Source organism: Ambystoma mexicanum, chromosome 9 (genome assembly GCF_040938575.1).
Source record: "Ambystoma mexicanum isolate Mex_15411 chromosome 9, UKY_AmexF1_1, whole genome shotgun sequence".
Lineage (NCBI taxonomy): Eukaryota > Metazoa > Chordata > Amphibia > Caudata > Ambystomatidae > Ambystoma > Ambystoma mexicanum.
Genome location: NC_090931.1, coordinates 921,691,441 through 921,707,087, shown reverse-complemented (window position 1 = coordinate 921,707,087; position 15,647 = coordinate 921,691,441). Strand labels below are relative to the sequence as shown.

Sequence of the window (15,647 nt, the reverse complement as noted above, 5' to 3'; positions counted from 1 at the left end):
TTAACCACTCTATTTACTTTTATAGGCAAATGTTAATACTTATTTTCATGTTGCCTCCCTTGTTGCACTGACTAACCAAACCCAAGAAAGGAGCTCACTCAGAAGTAATGAGAGGGTAATTACCAGCCCTCCGTCTAATTCAATATTAGTCACGGCACACTCTAATTCTTCTTAAGCATGTCTAAAAGGTGGCAGCCTTTTCCAGACATACACCGCCCATGAAGTCGAGGCGCAGATCATACATTTGTTTCACTTATTTACACAGAACTATTACCAGCCAAGGTCAGTGGTGATAATGTGTAATTGGCCGAAATCAATCATTCCTAACATTTAATTGACACGTGACTGAGGTACTGCCACAACCTATATTAATGGGTGCGTGTCTGACATTGTGTTGAGAAACATAAACTTTGATAGAAAATACAAAAGTGAAATAAAACTGTGGCTAGACTAAAAAATAGTGATTAGAAATATAAGTGATAATGATTGTAGAACATTTCTTTTTTTTAAAGACATCTGAAGTAAAAGTAAAAGCTTTGATATGACGTATGCTAGATATTTTCAGAGAAATTGATCACTAAGAAAGAATGACTGATCCCCAGTAGTTGTTAGTGATAATATTTCTAGAATGTAGTGTGCATAAAACAACGACTTACCTTGTACTGTTAGTCTGCAGCTAGAAGATGCAGACCCTGCAGAGTTTTCAATGGTGCACGAGTAGAGGCCAGAGTCCGAAATGTCGCTGTCATGAATTTCCAAATGAAATTCTTCTTTCTCTTCAAATATTTTAAGTTTTCCTCCATGTTTGATGGGCTGCAAAGGCAGAGATGCATACACAAACAAGTAAAAACACCGTTTTAGTGAATATACTATTCTGAAATAGAATTTTATAGTCAAATGTAACATACCTTTCCATCTTTCTTCCAGGACACAGTGGGCCTTGGTTCGCCTGACGCTTTGACCATCAACTTGGCAGTGGTGTTAGATGATACTGTAGTGTCTTGCAAAACAACAGTGATTACTGGCTTCGTGGCCTTTTTCTGGACAGTTTTCTTGGTTTCAGTTAGGCTTGACACTTGGGTATAGATTTCCTTGAACACTTTGCCGACAAATGCCAATGTGGTTCTGGAAACGCCAGCTTCTCCTACAATTTCACAGGCATATTCTCCTTGGTCAGCTTCCAAGAGGTTTTGGATCTTCAGTTCATAGGTTCCATCCGCAGAATAGTGGAACGTGAAGTGACTGTCTTCCTTGAGTTTCTTGCCATCTTTGTACCATGCCACTTCGCTCACGTTTAGCACAGAGCTTTCAATTGCACACGAAAGTGCCACTTTATCCTTGCTTGCTTCCACTTTTAATTGCTGGATTATTTTGGGTGGAGTAGTAGCTGGTAATTGAACTCTCTCTGCAGACGCAGTTCTGACTGCTGTTGGCGTGGATTTAGCTTTAGGGTGTGCAGATGTTGGTTCTGGGGATTTCACTCTTTTGGGGGACTTGATGGACTCTGGAGCTTTCCCATGCGGCTCTGGAGATTTTACTCTGGGTGGCGATGTAACTGTTTTCTCTGTGACACGTGCTCGTCTAATTGTCAATGTGAAGTGTGCTTCTTGTTTTCCTTCAGAGTTCTCCACCACAACTGTATAGCTTCCTTCATCTGAAGACTGAACAGCAGAGATTTCAAAGGAAGATTTGTATTTTGTTGTTGTCACTTGGTGACGTTTGGAAGAAACAATAGTTTGACCTGCACGGGACCAAGTTACGGATGGAGCTGGCTCACCATCGATGTCGCAGGCAAATCTTGCAGGCTCGCCCTCAGAGACAGTTAGTGAATGTGGTTTAGTTAGGATTTTTGCTGGTGCTGTGCTTTTGGATTTACTAGACGTAGTTCTTTCTTCAACAACCTTTGCCTGAGACTTAGTGACTTTCTTTGCTTCTGAAGCGTAAGCATCATAGGATACTGACTCTCTGGTCTCGGTCACTGATGATTTGGTTTCTTTTATTTCAGAACTTGCCTCCATTGCTGAAGTTTTCTTAAAAGAGGAAACTGCATAATCTTCTGTTTTGATCAATTCTGGGAAGACAGAGAGTGGCTTTTCTTGATCTTTGCGTCTTGATGTGTAGCTAGAGTACTCCCCACCTGCAATATCTAGTGTTGCATAGTCGGAACCCTCGCCTTTGTGGTTTGAACACACAACACGATATGTTCCGCTGTCTTCAGTTTGACAATCCAAGATTTCCAAGGTCAAGACACCACTGGTATTAGTAAAATGAATCTTGCTGCTTTCTTGAATTTCAATGCCATTATGGTACCATTTAATTTCAGCTGTTGGTTTTGACTGAACATTAAGAATAAATCTTGTATTTTGACCACAAGGCACACGATGCGATCGCATTCTTAAAGTTATGCGTGGAGCATGATCCAAAGAGAATGGTTGCTGTGTCAAAACTTCATACTTTCTCTCTGAGGTCTTCTGAGTTTTTAGTGCTGCTTTCATTGACTCATACCTTGAAAAAATGTCAAATCTTGCAGATCGCTCAAATCTTGATAGTGATCTCTCACTGGAGACAGGGCTAGGGGATCGTGGTCTTGTTCTTTCAGGTGTTGGAGATCGTCTATCTGTCGCCAGCGCACCAGGTCTGGAACGAGGCTTAATTAGTTCAGATACAGGGCGCATTAATTCAATGTAAGTTGGAGAAAGGGATCTTCTTCTTCCAAGCAACCTAGACACAGATGGAGATGTTCGGTGAACATGTCTTACAACTTGCTCAGATTCCTCGGTTGCTTCTTCTTCAGATCTCATCTCAATTACTTGTCGTTCTTTTCTCGTTCTTATTCTGATCTTTTCTTCCTGGTCCATATGCTCAAGCTCTCTTTTGTATTCTGAAAGTCTCTGGGTTGTGGTGTATGGACGCAGAAGTTCTTCATCCTCTCTCTCGTCCATTATACGCTGCCTCTGCTTTGCTGGCTTGTACACCGCCTTGTCATGGCGCTGTCGGAGTTCTGCATAACTGGTGCTAGCTTCTAACTTAGATGGGATGTGATAAGTTGAGTATCTTAACTCACGATCTCGTTCCTCTTCTGTCATTGCATGAGCCCTTTGTGAAGAATACTGGAGAGAAGACAGCTCAAAGCGTGGGGGACTTCTACTGGGTGGTGAAGCAGAAAATCCTAATTCAAGTTCTTCCTCAAGACGCATTCTTTCTTCATCAACTCTCCTCATTGCCAAATAGTCATCAACAGGAAGGAGTAATTCATCATCTGAAACATCGCCCAAGGAGCGCCTTCTTGGTCTGTAGAAAAGCTCATAATCTGGTGATGGTGAATGCCTTCGGGCAGGCCTTACAGTTTCAAGATCATCCTGTGATAGCTTGGGGATGCGCCATTTAGGTTTATATTGGTCAGTGATTCTGGGAAGTGGCATGACATAGAACTGCTCCCATCTTGAGAGGCGAATACGCTTTGGTCTTTTCTGAACAATTCTTTCAAGTGGTTCTGGCATTTCATATTGGTCTCGCAACTTCTTATACCATTTCATTTCTGACATTGGCACAAACTGTTTAATGTTTTGATCCTCTTCAAGTGCAGTCACTGTATGCACGCGAGGTGCAGGGATTTCATATGGCATACGCATTCTCTTTTCTGCCTTCTGTTCTTCTTTCTGGATTTCAAATTCACCTTTTACCGTCTTTGTGCTTACAGCTGGTTTGTAAAGTATGGCTGCTTCTCGTAGAGCCTGTTGCGCTATTGGTGTCAGTGGAACAGATTCTGTTCCAGCAAGAATTTCTGCCATTTTCAGTGTCTTGTCTATCTGTTTCTGTACATGGACTTCACGCTCCTCTTTAGACTTGTATTCTTTCTTGACATATCTCATTCGTTCCACCTTCAGGTACGCTTGGCAACTTGTAGATCCAGCGCTATTAGTAGCAGTGACTCTGTAATAGCCAGAGTCTTCTGGCAGGGTCTCTGTAATGCACAAAGCGTAATAGTCCAGACCTTCATGAATAACATCAATGGTTGGGCCTAGAGTTAGGCTTTGACCATCCTTTTCCCATTTCAATGTTGGTTTTGGTGTTCCAGACACTCTAATTTCAAATCGAACAGACTGTCCTTCTTGGCATTCTGCATTTGCGAGCAACCGTTTGAACATTGGCCTTAATGTATTATCTGCTGCTGCGGGATGAGGAACAACCGTGAGCTTAGCTTTGCAGCTGTCTTCACCATATTTGTTCCTAGCCATTACGGTGTATTCAGCATCATCATCTGTGGTTACATCATTTATGATGAGCTGGTACAGTCCTGTGTCTGATATGAATGTGTATTTCTTGTCATCATCACCTGGTTTGATTTTCTGGCCTGATTTTAACCATGTTACTCGAGGTTCTGGGTGGACTGTTATAGTTACCCCAAATCTGACCTTTTCCCCAACATAGGCAGAGTGATTAAACAGCGGCAGAGTGAACTCTGGCGGTCTTTCTAGAAGCCTCATGGTATCTGCTCTGCGTTTGACCTTCTTGACAACCCGGCATCTGTAATAATCATATTGTTCTCTTACACCTTTGACAAAGAGCTCTGCATAGGAACTGTCTTCACCGTAGTCATTGACTGCTTTACATCTGTAAGTACCGTCATCTGATTTGGTAATGTCCTTGACGTATATCGTTGCCAGCCCATCCTGGTAGCTGATTTCATATTTATCACTGTGTTCTAACTGTCGAATACCAAAGTACCAGTTGACTTGCATTGCTTGATCATAGTTTTCAATGTTGCAAGTGTATTTCACATGCCCTCCTTCTTCAGAAGCAGCATGCATTATCTGTCCAACCAGGGGCCCTATTTCAATTGGTGCAACCTTAACCTTGGCTGTTGTGACTCCTTTTTGAGGCCTAATGGCACCACCACAGGATATACGAGCCACTGAAACGACGAAATTCCATTCTTTTTTGATCAAGCTCTGGTAATAACGTCGGTGTCTTAATGTCTTGATGACTTTAGTGCTTATCTTTTCCTTCTTTTGCTTCAGCCATGGGTGTTCAAGTGCATCAGCAGCTGACATGCGCTTCTTCCTTTCCTTAACTAACAAGCGATCAACAAAGTCCATTGCTTCAATGCTTATTTCTTTGAATGCTTCATCTTCAAAGTTGTATTCAGCATTGGTAATGCGTTCAATAATCTGTTGGTTTGTTTCAGCTACAAAAGGATTAAGACCACTCAAAAGAATGTACACTAATGTACCAAGTGACCACATGTCCGTACCTCTGCTGACCAAATCATGTTGATGTATTTCTGGTGCATAATATTCAGGAGCAGTAAATTGGAGCCTAAAATTATCTCCAGGCCTTAATTCTCTTGCTTGACCGAACTCTGTGATCTTAATGGTAGAGCTTCTTCTTGTGAGGTAAATTATGCTTTCTGGCCTGATGTCAAAGTGGCCAATTCTATGACTGTGCAGGAACTCCAGTGCTTCACAGATCTGGCGAGTATAATTTACAATTTCACGTTCACTAAGGTCAAATCCAGTGGTATTAATCCTTTCAAAGATGTCAACTCCAGAAATGAATTCAAAGATCATTACTAGCTCTTCTAGGCTGTCAAAAGATTCATGGAGGTATAGGATATTCCTGTGGCGGGCAATATTAAGGATTGAAATCTCTTTCTTTACCAACACCTGGTCAGCACCTTTGACTTTTACAAACTTAGCCAAGTATGTCTTCTTAGAAGAACTCTCAACACATCGATGGACAATGCCAAACTGGCCATGCCCCAGCTCTTCAGCAATCATGTATTTCTCATGTAGCACTTTAGTGGAAGAATGAGCTGCTTTAGTCTTGGAGATTTCTGTGATCTCAGAAACTTCATCATCATAATTCAGCATTCGTGTCTTATCTTCCTTGGTCACAGTTGGTTCTGTAGGATCAGATGGCTGGCTCTGTCCAAACTTGTTTTCTGCTATTACACGGAACTGGTAGCTGGTCTTACCAAACAAGTTGACAACAGTGTACCTTGTCTCACGGGCCTGTGCGACACGGATCCATCTCTCTGCAGTTGTGGCACATTTTTCAATAATGTAGTTGATGATTTTACTTCCACCATCTGTAGCAGGAGGATTCCAAGTCAAGTTGACTGAATCTCTCGAAACGTCACTTACTTTAAGACCCCTTGGTGGATCAGGTACGTCAGCAACATCTAGTTCAACGGTTTTCTGATCAATGCCAAATCTGTTCTTTGCACAAACAATGTAGAATCCTGCATCTTTCCTGTCAACACCATTGGGGAATACTAGGGATGTGAATGATCTCGTAACAATGACTTGATACTGTCCATTATTGTCAATAAGATCTTGACCCTTCTGCCATGTGATGACTGGATCTGGCTTGCCAGTGAAAGGAATCTTTATGCTGACCACTTCACCCTTAAGGGCATAGACTGCACCCATTCCTTCAAGATGTTTAGGCAAATTAATTTGAGCAGGAACTGTATAAGAAAGGGAGAGAGAGAGAGGGGGGGAGACAGAGCACATTTGTTATTGCAGCTAACATATGCAAACTTTTATTTACATCAATCACAAAGCAAGATAGAAAGTAGTATTTACCTTCAACCTCTAGAGATGCTGTAGCAGAAATAGATCCTCCCTGGTTAGTGGCTCTAACTTGATAGACGGTGGAATCTTCATCCGTCACACTTGTTATCACCAGTTGGAAGTATCCGCCCTTGAATTCTTGCACCTTGATCTTCACGCCATCTGGCGAGATTTCCTTGCCCTGCCTGAACCACTTAACGATTGGCTTTGGATGGCCAACAATCTTGCAGACAAAGGTGGCATTGCTCTTATATTTGACGTTCAGGTTTCTGATTTCTTCCTTGAACTGTGGTGCACGGATTGGCACATCAGATTTTGGAATAACTGCTTCTGAGGTTTCACTCCAGTCGCTTTCTCCACCAAGATTCTCACATTTCACGCGGAAGTCATATTCAAGACCTTCAATTAGCCCCTTAACTGCAAAGACAGTTTCATGAATTTCTTCTGTTGTCACTGCAATCCATTTGTTCTGTTTCTTTTCACGCTTTTCAAGGTAGTAGTTGCTGATCTTTGCACCTCCATCGCTGGATGGGGGCTTCCAAGACACCAGACATGAATCCTTTGTAACAGCAGTGACCAATGGTTGGGCAGGGCTGCCAGGTTTTTCTGCAAATAGAATGATAGTATGTTGAAAAGAAGTGTAAAATGGCATGTTTGCTTTAAGCATTGCGTGATGAGACATGTGGAGCAACATACTTACCAAATGGACTCTTGATGATAACAACTGAGGGAACTTCCAGTGCTTCACTAATGCCGAACACATTTTGCGCATAAACACGGAAATAATAGCCTGCATTTTCTGCCAGGTTAATAATTCTGCAGGTGGTACCAGATATAGTTGCAGATACCAGTTGCCACTGTGCATCTTCCTTGGCTTCTTGGCGCTCTACGACATAGTTTGTAATCAAAGACCCTCCATCGTCTGCAGGTGGTTTCCAGCTGATTACTACAGAGTTCTTCAGTAAAGCCTCAACAACGATTGGTCCCGTTGGTTTATCTGGCTTATCTACAATATTAAAAGTTTCTGTAAGTACCAAGTACTGTTTAAACACGATATGAGTGAAACTATTATGACAAGCACTTACCTTGTATTTCTACATTGAGCACAGTATCTACTGTTCCCAGAATGTTGCTGAGTTGAACCTTGTATTTTCCAGCATGGGATTTATGCTGAACGTTTTTGATACTGAGATGAGTATAATGCTCGGTGTTCTCTATCTGGATATTTTCTGATGATTTCAATGGTTTCTTGCCATGGAACCATGTAATGGCTGGCACTGGACGGCCAATGTACACAACGTGCAGGCGAAGAGTGGAGCCCACACCTGCATAGTACTTCTCTTTGAGTGGGTAGCCTGGGTGGAACTGTGGTGTGGCCTGCAAGAGAAGCTTGCCACTAGTTTCTGTTTCTCCCCCGTCGTTGACTGCTATGCAAGTGTAAAGACCTTCGTCCTCCTGTTCTTCCGTTAGTACGGTCAGGGAATGGGTACGACCATCTGAAGACGTTTTATATTTTCTGCTCTGTACGAGCTCCTTTCCAAAACGGTACCATTTAATATCGGGCAGTGGCCTTCCAAGAATCTGGCATGTCAGTTTGGCAGGTTCACCAAGCTTGACAGTCACTTCCTGTACTTCTTGTCTGACGCCTGGTGCTTCTCCAGCTGTAGAGAGGAAGTAAATCAGTCATTGGTAAATGATTTTAGCTCTTTTTTTTGTTTGGACATGGATATAACTATGTACTATAGATAGAAATAGTACTACACAAGAGGCATGCTTTCAGGTCTTCTTGAAATGACTAGTCTGTAGTCATCATTCTGTTGTAGAAAAACAATATTGGGAATTTGGAAGTAAGAACGACAGGGAAGGTCTCTTGAGTTATTAGGGGCCTCATTACAAGTTTGGTGGTGCAGGAAAAATGTGGAGGTAATTCCGTTTACCTCAATTTTTCCCAAACCGCCAAACTACAAGATGCTAATACCGCAGATTTTTTGAGGTAAAGTGACGAGTTGTCTCCAGCTTAACGCTTGACCAAGTGGAGGTAACTCCTCCACTTTACCTCCATAAATCAGCAGTATTACCATCCGGTAATTCCAGTAGAGTTACTACCTGCAAAAATCCCCAATGGAGTCCTATGCAGACGGACTATGAAAACGGAAACTGCCAAACTTCCACTTATAATCCGGCAGGATTGCTGCCAGAGGTAATACCTCCAGTAGTAATACCGCCAGACCAAGTGGTAGTAATGGTAATAATGTTTGGTGGTATTACTGCCGAGATACCAACAAACTCGTAATGAGCCCCAATATCTGAAACATAAGAAATATATACAATCTATCTGCTAGGTAGACCCCCACCCCCTTTTCCACTTTTTTCCTTGCTTATAGACTCCTCCCCCTACCCAAGACGTGCCACTCGCATAAACAAGAGTACATGTTTCCCCTGAACTTGCAGGTCCTTGCTTTTCTTAAATTAATTGAATCGTATGGAGTTTACAATAAGTACAACATTGGGCATGCGGGACAGACCTTTCTTTACAAATGCCTTTAATTCTATTTTGATAAATCTTTTTGTAATTAAAACATTTACAGAAAAAAACACGATAGTTTTCCACAAAGTGTCTAAACCTCAACCAATCCACACACAAACGTTTGGAGAGCACATCAAAATAACACACATATTCAGAAAGATAATAGCATGTAATTTAATTCTTCCCAATAACAATAGGCCTTCGGAATATTGAAAGAAAACTCTGAAATGTGATAAAAACTCCTAAAACAATTAAGATGACCTATATGCTGAACATTGATAGAGAGCGCGCATACTTACATGTCAACTTGGTCTTTATTGTTACAGGAGTCCTGCGAGGTCGGCTGATGCCAGTCTCGTTTTCAGCACAAACTCTAAACTCATATTCAGTGGCCTCCAGCAGACCGCCCATGGTGAACTGCCTGTCTTTGATGCGTTCTTTGTTGCACTTCTTCCATGCGCTGTCGCCAGACTGACGATATTCAACCCAGTAGCCTTGAATCTCTTTTCCACCATCACACTCCGGTCTCTCCCATTGAATGGAAATACTGTCCTTAGATACAGAGGTCACCTCGATTTCTCCAGGTTGGCTTGGTTTATCTGCAAATATGACAACAAAGGAGATTAAGCACCGGCCTCAGCTAACTAGCTCTTTTCCTCAATACCTGTGCTACATCAAGAGTCGTTTGCACCTGCACATGAAGTCAGCACCTGGCATGTAGCATGCTGTGCTAGCGTTTAAAAGACCCACATTATAGGTAGAGGCGGAACTTTGATATGTTGGATGGCAGACCACTGTTAGTATGTAAAGCGGTGCATCAAGAAGGCTGCATTACTATTCCACCACTAGAGGCATGCCACACTGCTTATGAAACAAGAGGAGTGAAAAGAGGACACAGGAAAAATGGCCTTCTCTGGGCCATTTCAAACATGCGGTTTAGACACATTTATCAATTTAAAATTCAAGTCTCTTACCAAATGGATCTTTGCAGACAACTGGTTCAGATGCTGGGCTAGATTCACTTTGGCCAACGTCATTTTGCGCAATGATGCGGAACTGATATTCAGCATCAGGAACAAGCCCAGTGACGGTGTACATCGTAGTGGTAATGTGGGTCTTATTGTGGCGAACCCATTTGTCTGTACTTGTCTCTTTGCGCTCGATATAGTAACCAGTGACCCGACTACCACCGTCATCCTTAGGTCTTGACCAGGATAAACTGATGCAACTCTTTGTTACATCCAATACTTCTGGTGGGTTGTAAGGAGGTTCTGGAGGGTCTATAAAAACAACAGACAAGCAAATGATATACCTGTACTCTTTCCAGCTGCATGACACATTGCACCTACATTTGGTAAAACATGCAGTTGTTTATATTCAGCAAAGATAATACTTACTCAGAGGTGTCTTGGGCATAACTGCCTCTTCCGATTTAAGAGACCGACTGATACCAAACTGGTTTTCAGCAGATACACGGAAGTGGTACTCCACATTTTCTTTAAGACCCTTGACAACCAAGGACGTTGCCTTGACTCTAGAATCCACAGTGTACCAAGCAGTCTTTGGTACTTCTCTCCTTTCAACAATGTAGCCAAGAATGTCAGAGCCACCGTCATCTGCTGGAGCTCTCCAGCTTACTCTGACAGATCGAGCTTGGATGTCATCATACTCTAGTGGTCCTTCTGGAGTGTCAGGTCCTCCGATTACTTTCACCTTGATATACACAGCCTTCTTGCCGCATTTGTTTTCAAGCATAAGATCATATGTGCCAGAATCTTCTCTAATTGCTTCTTTGATGACAAGTTCAGTGTCTGTTTCCGATGTAGCAATCATAGCTCTCTTGCTGACGTCATGGCCTTCTTTAGTCCATTTACAAATTGGGATGGGCTTGCCCTTGATTGGCAGTGTAATCTTGATGACCCCACCTTGTCTCACAACTAAGCCCTCTTGGTATTTTGCATCAAGTTCGTAATCTGGATATTCTGAAAACAAAAACAGTATTTTTTTGCAACGTTAATTTGAAGCCAATTATACTTTTTTGGTTAATGACCTGCAATTAATGAAGTGCTCAATTTCTTACCAAGCATCTCAGTTACTTTCACTGTTCCCGGTACGTCGGCAGGCTCGCCGGGCCCTCCAGCATTGCATGCCAGCACTCGGAATCGGTATTCAGCTCCTTGTGGAAGATGGGTCAGGGTATATTCACAGATCTTGGTGGGAGTGGTATTACATTTGGTCCATTCATACTGATCAACCTTCTGCATTTCAATCAAGTAACCAGTAACTTTAGATCCACCTTCCTCTTCTGGTGGACTCCAGGCAAGGGAAACAGATGTTCGTGTTGTGTCAGTGACTCTGGGGTTCTGTGGCTTTTCTGGCGGAGCTAAAATACACAATCAAGGGAACTATTAAAAATACTGTTGAAGTGTTAGGCTTTTATTTTGTTACAGTTAAACGGGAACATCACACATGTTAAAAACTGCCACTTTGCAAATGTAAAATAGGGCACATCTTTGTGACTGTTTTACACAAACTAACGTTCCTTAGGTGGGTTCAGGATAAGTCACTATCACCATTTAAGGTTTCACGTATGCTGAAGTGTGGGGCGCACACACAAGTGAATGTAATACCTCTATTAACAGGGGATTCCCAGAAATGGGTCATACTGTGGGACGAGTGAGTGGGTTATTTTTCACCCTCTTTTACGTGCTACAACTATCATTGCACTTAAATGAAGGATTCCGTATCGTTGTGGTTAGTAGACCACCATATTAAGATACTTCCTTCTCATATGCACTTTGCATGCATTTTGATGTCGGCAGGGGTCTATCTGCACCAGGTGCTGGCAATTTGGGGCTAATGTTGGCTTTAAGGTCGTATGAAGAAGTAATCTCATTTTCAACATGGCCTTCAAGTTGGAACCCGGAAAGCTGTACTCTGATGCTATCCCTGGAGGCTGAAAGGGACGGTCTAATGGGCACCATTTCAGCCTACAGGTTGATGCATTAGCAGAATACCCCTTAAATAGCAAAGCCATAGTATGTGTCCTTCATGAGGGGCGTGACAGTCTAGCTGATCCCAACTCTCCTTAGTGGGTACCCAAGTTGGCCTGGGGGAGAAATGACCCACTTATAGCACCACCAGTCCACCTTACTCCAGGGGGAGCTCATGACTTGACACACAATTTCTCAAAGCGTCCCTTAGATTAATTATCTAATGTTATGATTCAGAAATGGAACAGCATGCCTTTCTTAGTTTTCTTAAGGGAACATGATTTGTGTTGTATCTTGCCTGGATCTTTGCTTAAAATATAATATGAAAGAGATGCATTTTTCCAACTGTCTAAATGTTAACATGTATTAGTCAAAACATCTAAAATGATCTTCGGCATTTTTAATCACAAGAAAAGATGTGTGCAGCTATTCAGGCATATTTACCAATTGGATCCATAGCAACTGTAGGTTTAGATGGACGGCTTGGTTTGCCAACACCTCTTCCGTTTATTGCTGTAACACGGTGTTCGTACTCCAGGCCTTCAATAAGTCCAGTGGAGCGGTAGCGTGTCATAGTCACTGGCACTTTGTTTGCACGGACCCATCGTTCTGCTCTTACTTCCTTGCGTTCCACAATATACCCAACAATTTGTGAGCCACCATCTTCTTCTGGTGGGAACCAAGAAAGGGTGATGCCATCACGCGAAACATCAAACACTTGTGGAGTGTCTGGAGGCCCAGGAATACCTGCAACAAATAATTATGTCATTGGTTGGAAATAGTTCAGGAAAATGAGCAAAGAATAAAACGTATTCACCCATAAAAGTCATAGAAAAAAGGCACAATTAACACATTTTAACACCAAAACAAGCAGGTGAATACAGTAGAGAATAATGTATTGGCGAATAAAAAATAATAAAGCAGCTGATTAAAATATGCAGGTTTCGATTCAGACTCCAGATACCTGCATTCATGCCAGTGGGTGCCACGTCACACCAGTACTATAATGTGGTCTCCTACATATTTTGGTGTCTTAGCCTTGTATCCATCCATATGAAGTATTACACATACTCGTTGTGTTGTGCTATGCTTTGTTATGTGAGAGGGGTATGTATAGTGTCACATGCCACCTGCTGGCAGAAATGGCAAATGTTATAGTCATTGCTGAGACTAAAGGGGAGTCTCTCTCAGAAACAATACGAAGGCACTCACCAAGAGTAAATGTTGATAAGGAGAAGGAAAGGAGACAGAGAGGAAGAACATGCACATACTTTATGTGATTCATTTAATAGAGGTAAGTCCATGGTCTAAGGTGAAGAGTTGGGAAATTGTGAGCTTAGACCTGTAATTCATGATAAGTTGCCTTTGTACAAGAAGTGGTAGATTTTTAATAGGGAGAGGGAAGATGGGGGGGGATATCTTCCAAGTCCAATAGTGCTGAAGATATATATGCATCTAAAGCCATCTAAAAATGTTATAACAGAGAAATCATTTGTGAATTTACAGCATCCAGGACCTTTTAGAATATAAAAATAAAGATGGAAAACACTTACTTATGCTGCTCTTGCATTCTACAATGTCCGATTGCAAATACGATCCAAATCCAAAGCGATTGGTAGCTGCTACACGGAACACATATTCATTGCCTTCAATTAATCGGCTGAATTTAAATGTGGTCCTCGTTACTGATTCAGACACCGGAAGCCAGCCAGGACGGTGAGCATCTCGTTGCTCCACCACGTAGCCGCTGATTGTAGCCCCACCATCCATCTCTGGTGGATCCCAGGAGATGGTGGCAGTAGTGGCCTCAATTTCATCAATTCTGATTGGTCCAGTAGGAGGCCCTGGCTTGTCTGTTTCAAAATAGAAAAATACATGCTCTTCAGTAATCATGCTGTGACAATGAATGGAGCAAACGTGCAGATGGACACAACACCGTCGACATTTTACTGCTAACCAAATTTACCTAGGATGATGACTTGTATTCCCTCAGTTGCTGTTCCCGATGTATTCTTAAGCTCAAGAGTGTATTCTCCAGTATCATGAATTGTTGTCTCACGCACCATCAATTTGGCAACCTTATTTGTAGTTTCAATCTTTACGCGTTCAACTTCTCTCAACTTAGAACCAGCAAAGTACCAAGAAACAGTTGGAGGTGGACGACCGATAATTGGAATAGCCAGCTCTATAGGTCTGCCAGCTGGTACATGAATAGTCTTTTGCGGTATTCCAGCTAAATCAATCTTGGGCAACACTGTGTAAAGAAAATATGAACAATGAATCAAATACATTTCCATGCAGGTTTTTTAAAAGTTTTATCTTGTCTGAGCTGTCTTGCAACAATTGTACATACCTTTTTGTTCCTGTACGGTAACAGCTGTGACAATCTCTCGTGGTTCTGACACCCCCTTCTCATTCTGTGCTCTGACCCTGAACAAGTACTGTTCACCTTCATTCAGGGAGATGATAGTGTATTCCAAAACTGTGGGCTTTACAATAGACACCTTCATCCATCTCTCTGTGCCAGCTTTGCAGGCCTCAATGACGTAGCCAGTTAGTCTGCTGCCGCCATCATGTAGAGGTTTATCCCATGCAAGAGAGACGGTTGTTTTAGTAGTATCAACCACATCTAATTTCTGTGGTACCATGGGCACCTCAGACACCAAAACCGCATCTGATGTTTCACACGGTTCACCGATTCCATACATGTTTTCAGGGAGAACTCTGAAATAGTACATAGTGCCCTCTGTGAGCCCAGACACTCGGTAAAGTGTCTTGCTGCACTTAGTCGTGACTGTTTTGAATGCTCTCATAGTTGCCTCACGTCGCTCAATGATGTAGTTGTTCACTGGAGCACCACCATCAATAGTAGGGATGTCCCAGGTAATTGTAACTGAATCTCTGAACACCTCCTTAACTTTCACCGCAGCAGATGGGCCAGGAGTATCTGAAATTCAAGAAGCACACATTCATTCCCATATTTTTTCATGCCTACAGTAGTTATTACTGACATTAGAAATCTCACCCATGACACGAGGTGCTGGGTAAGCCTCGATCTATTGACAATCCCCTTACCCTAGCTCTTCATGATTGCATCCTCTTTCGGCTGTATTACCCTACCCACACATTTCTGTTGATGGGCCAAGATCTGGACGGACAACATGGTGGCCATCTTGAATTCTATTGATTTGATCTGCTAATCCAATCACTCTAGTCAGTGTTATTGCAAATCCATCTGCTACTACCAAACTTTAGGTTTTATTTACTGATACTCGCACACACTATTAATTTTTCTGGGCCCTAACTCTACAGTGTATAAAGAGTTACCTGTCAATTCAATATTTCCAAAATTAACCAAAGTTATCTGAGAAAAGAACGTTAGCATAAGGGCGTCTGCTTTGTGTCTAATAACATGTGTCTAACCACAGTGTTAATCAACAAGACGTTTATCAGCCCATCAATACTTTTATTCCCGTTTTTCATTTGGAGGCTGCTTACTTCGCCAAGGTCCCCTCACAGCATATTTCTTAACATTAGTGGAAACGAATG

At 42.2% G+C, this 15,647-nt stretch overlaps 1 protein-coding gene across 1 annotated transcript in view; it reads right to left on the bottom strand.

The window, feature by feature from the left end:
• The window catches only part of TTN (titin), a 364,996-nt gene that overhangs the window by 9,998 nt on the left and 339,351 nt on the right, over nucleotides 1–15,647 (bottom strand). Inside the window, exons 289-301 of the mRNA XM_069616101.1 lie at nucleotides 14,452–15,045; nucleotides 14,065–14,352; nucleotides 13,652–13,951; nucleotides 12,543–12,845; nucleotides 11,186–11,488; nucleotides 10,503–11,087; nucleotides 10,080–10,385; nucleotides 9,405–9,704; nucleotides 7,664–8,239; nucleotides 7,279–7,584; nucleotides 6,591–7,184; nucleotides 909–6,472; nucleotides 657–813 (exon numbers count right to left, since the gene is read on the bottom strand). Of these exons, the coding sequence (XP_069472202.1) occupies nucleotides 657–813; nucleotides 909–6,472; nucleotides 6,591–7,184; nucleotides 7,279–7,584; nucleotides 7,664–8,239; nucleotides 9,405–9,704; nucleotides 10,080–10,385; nucleotides 10,503–11,087; nucleotides 11,186–11,488; nucleotides 12,543–12,845; nucleotides 13,652–13,951; nucleotides 14,065–14,352; nucleotides 14,452–15,045 (10,176 nt within the window). The remainder of the gene's footprint in view (nucleotides 1–656; nucleotides 814–908; nucleotides 6,473–6,590; nucleotides 7,185–7,278; nucleotides 7,585–7,663; nucleotides 8,240–9,404; nucleotides 9,705–10,079; nucleotides 10,386–10,502; nucleotides 11,088–11,185; nucleotides 11,489–12,542; nucleotides 12,846–13,651; nucleotides 13,952–14,064; nucleotides 14,353–14,451; nucleotides 15,046–15,647) is intronic.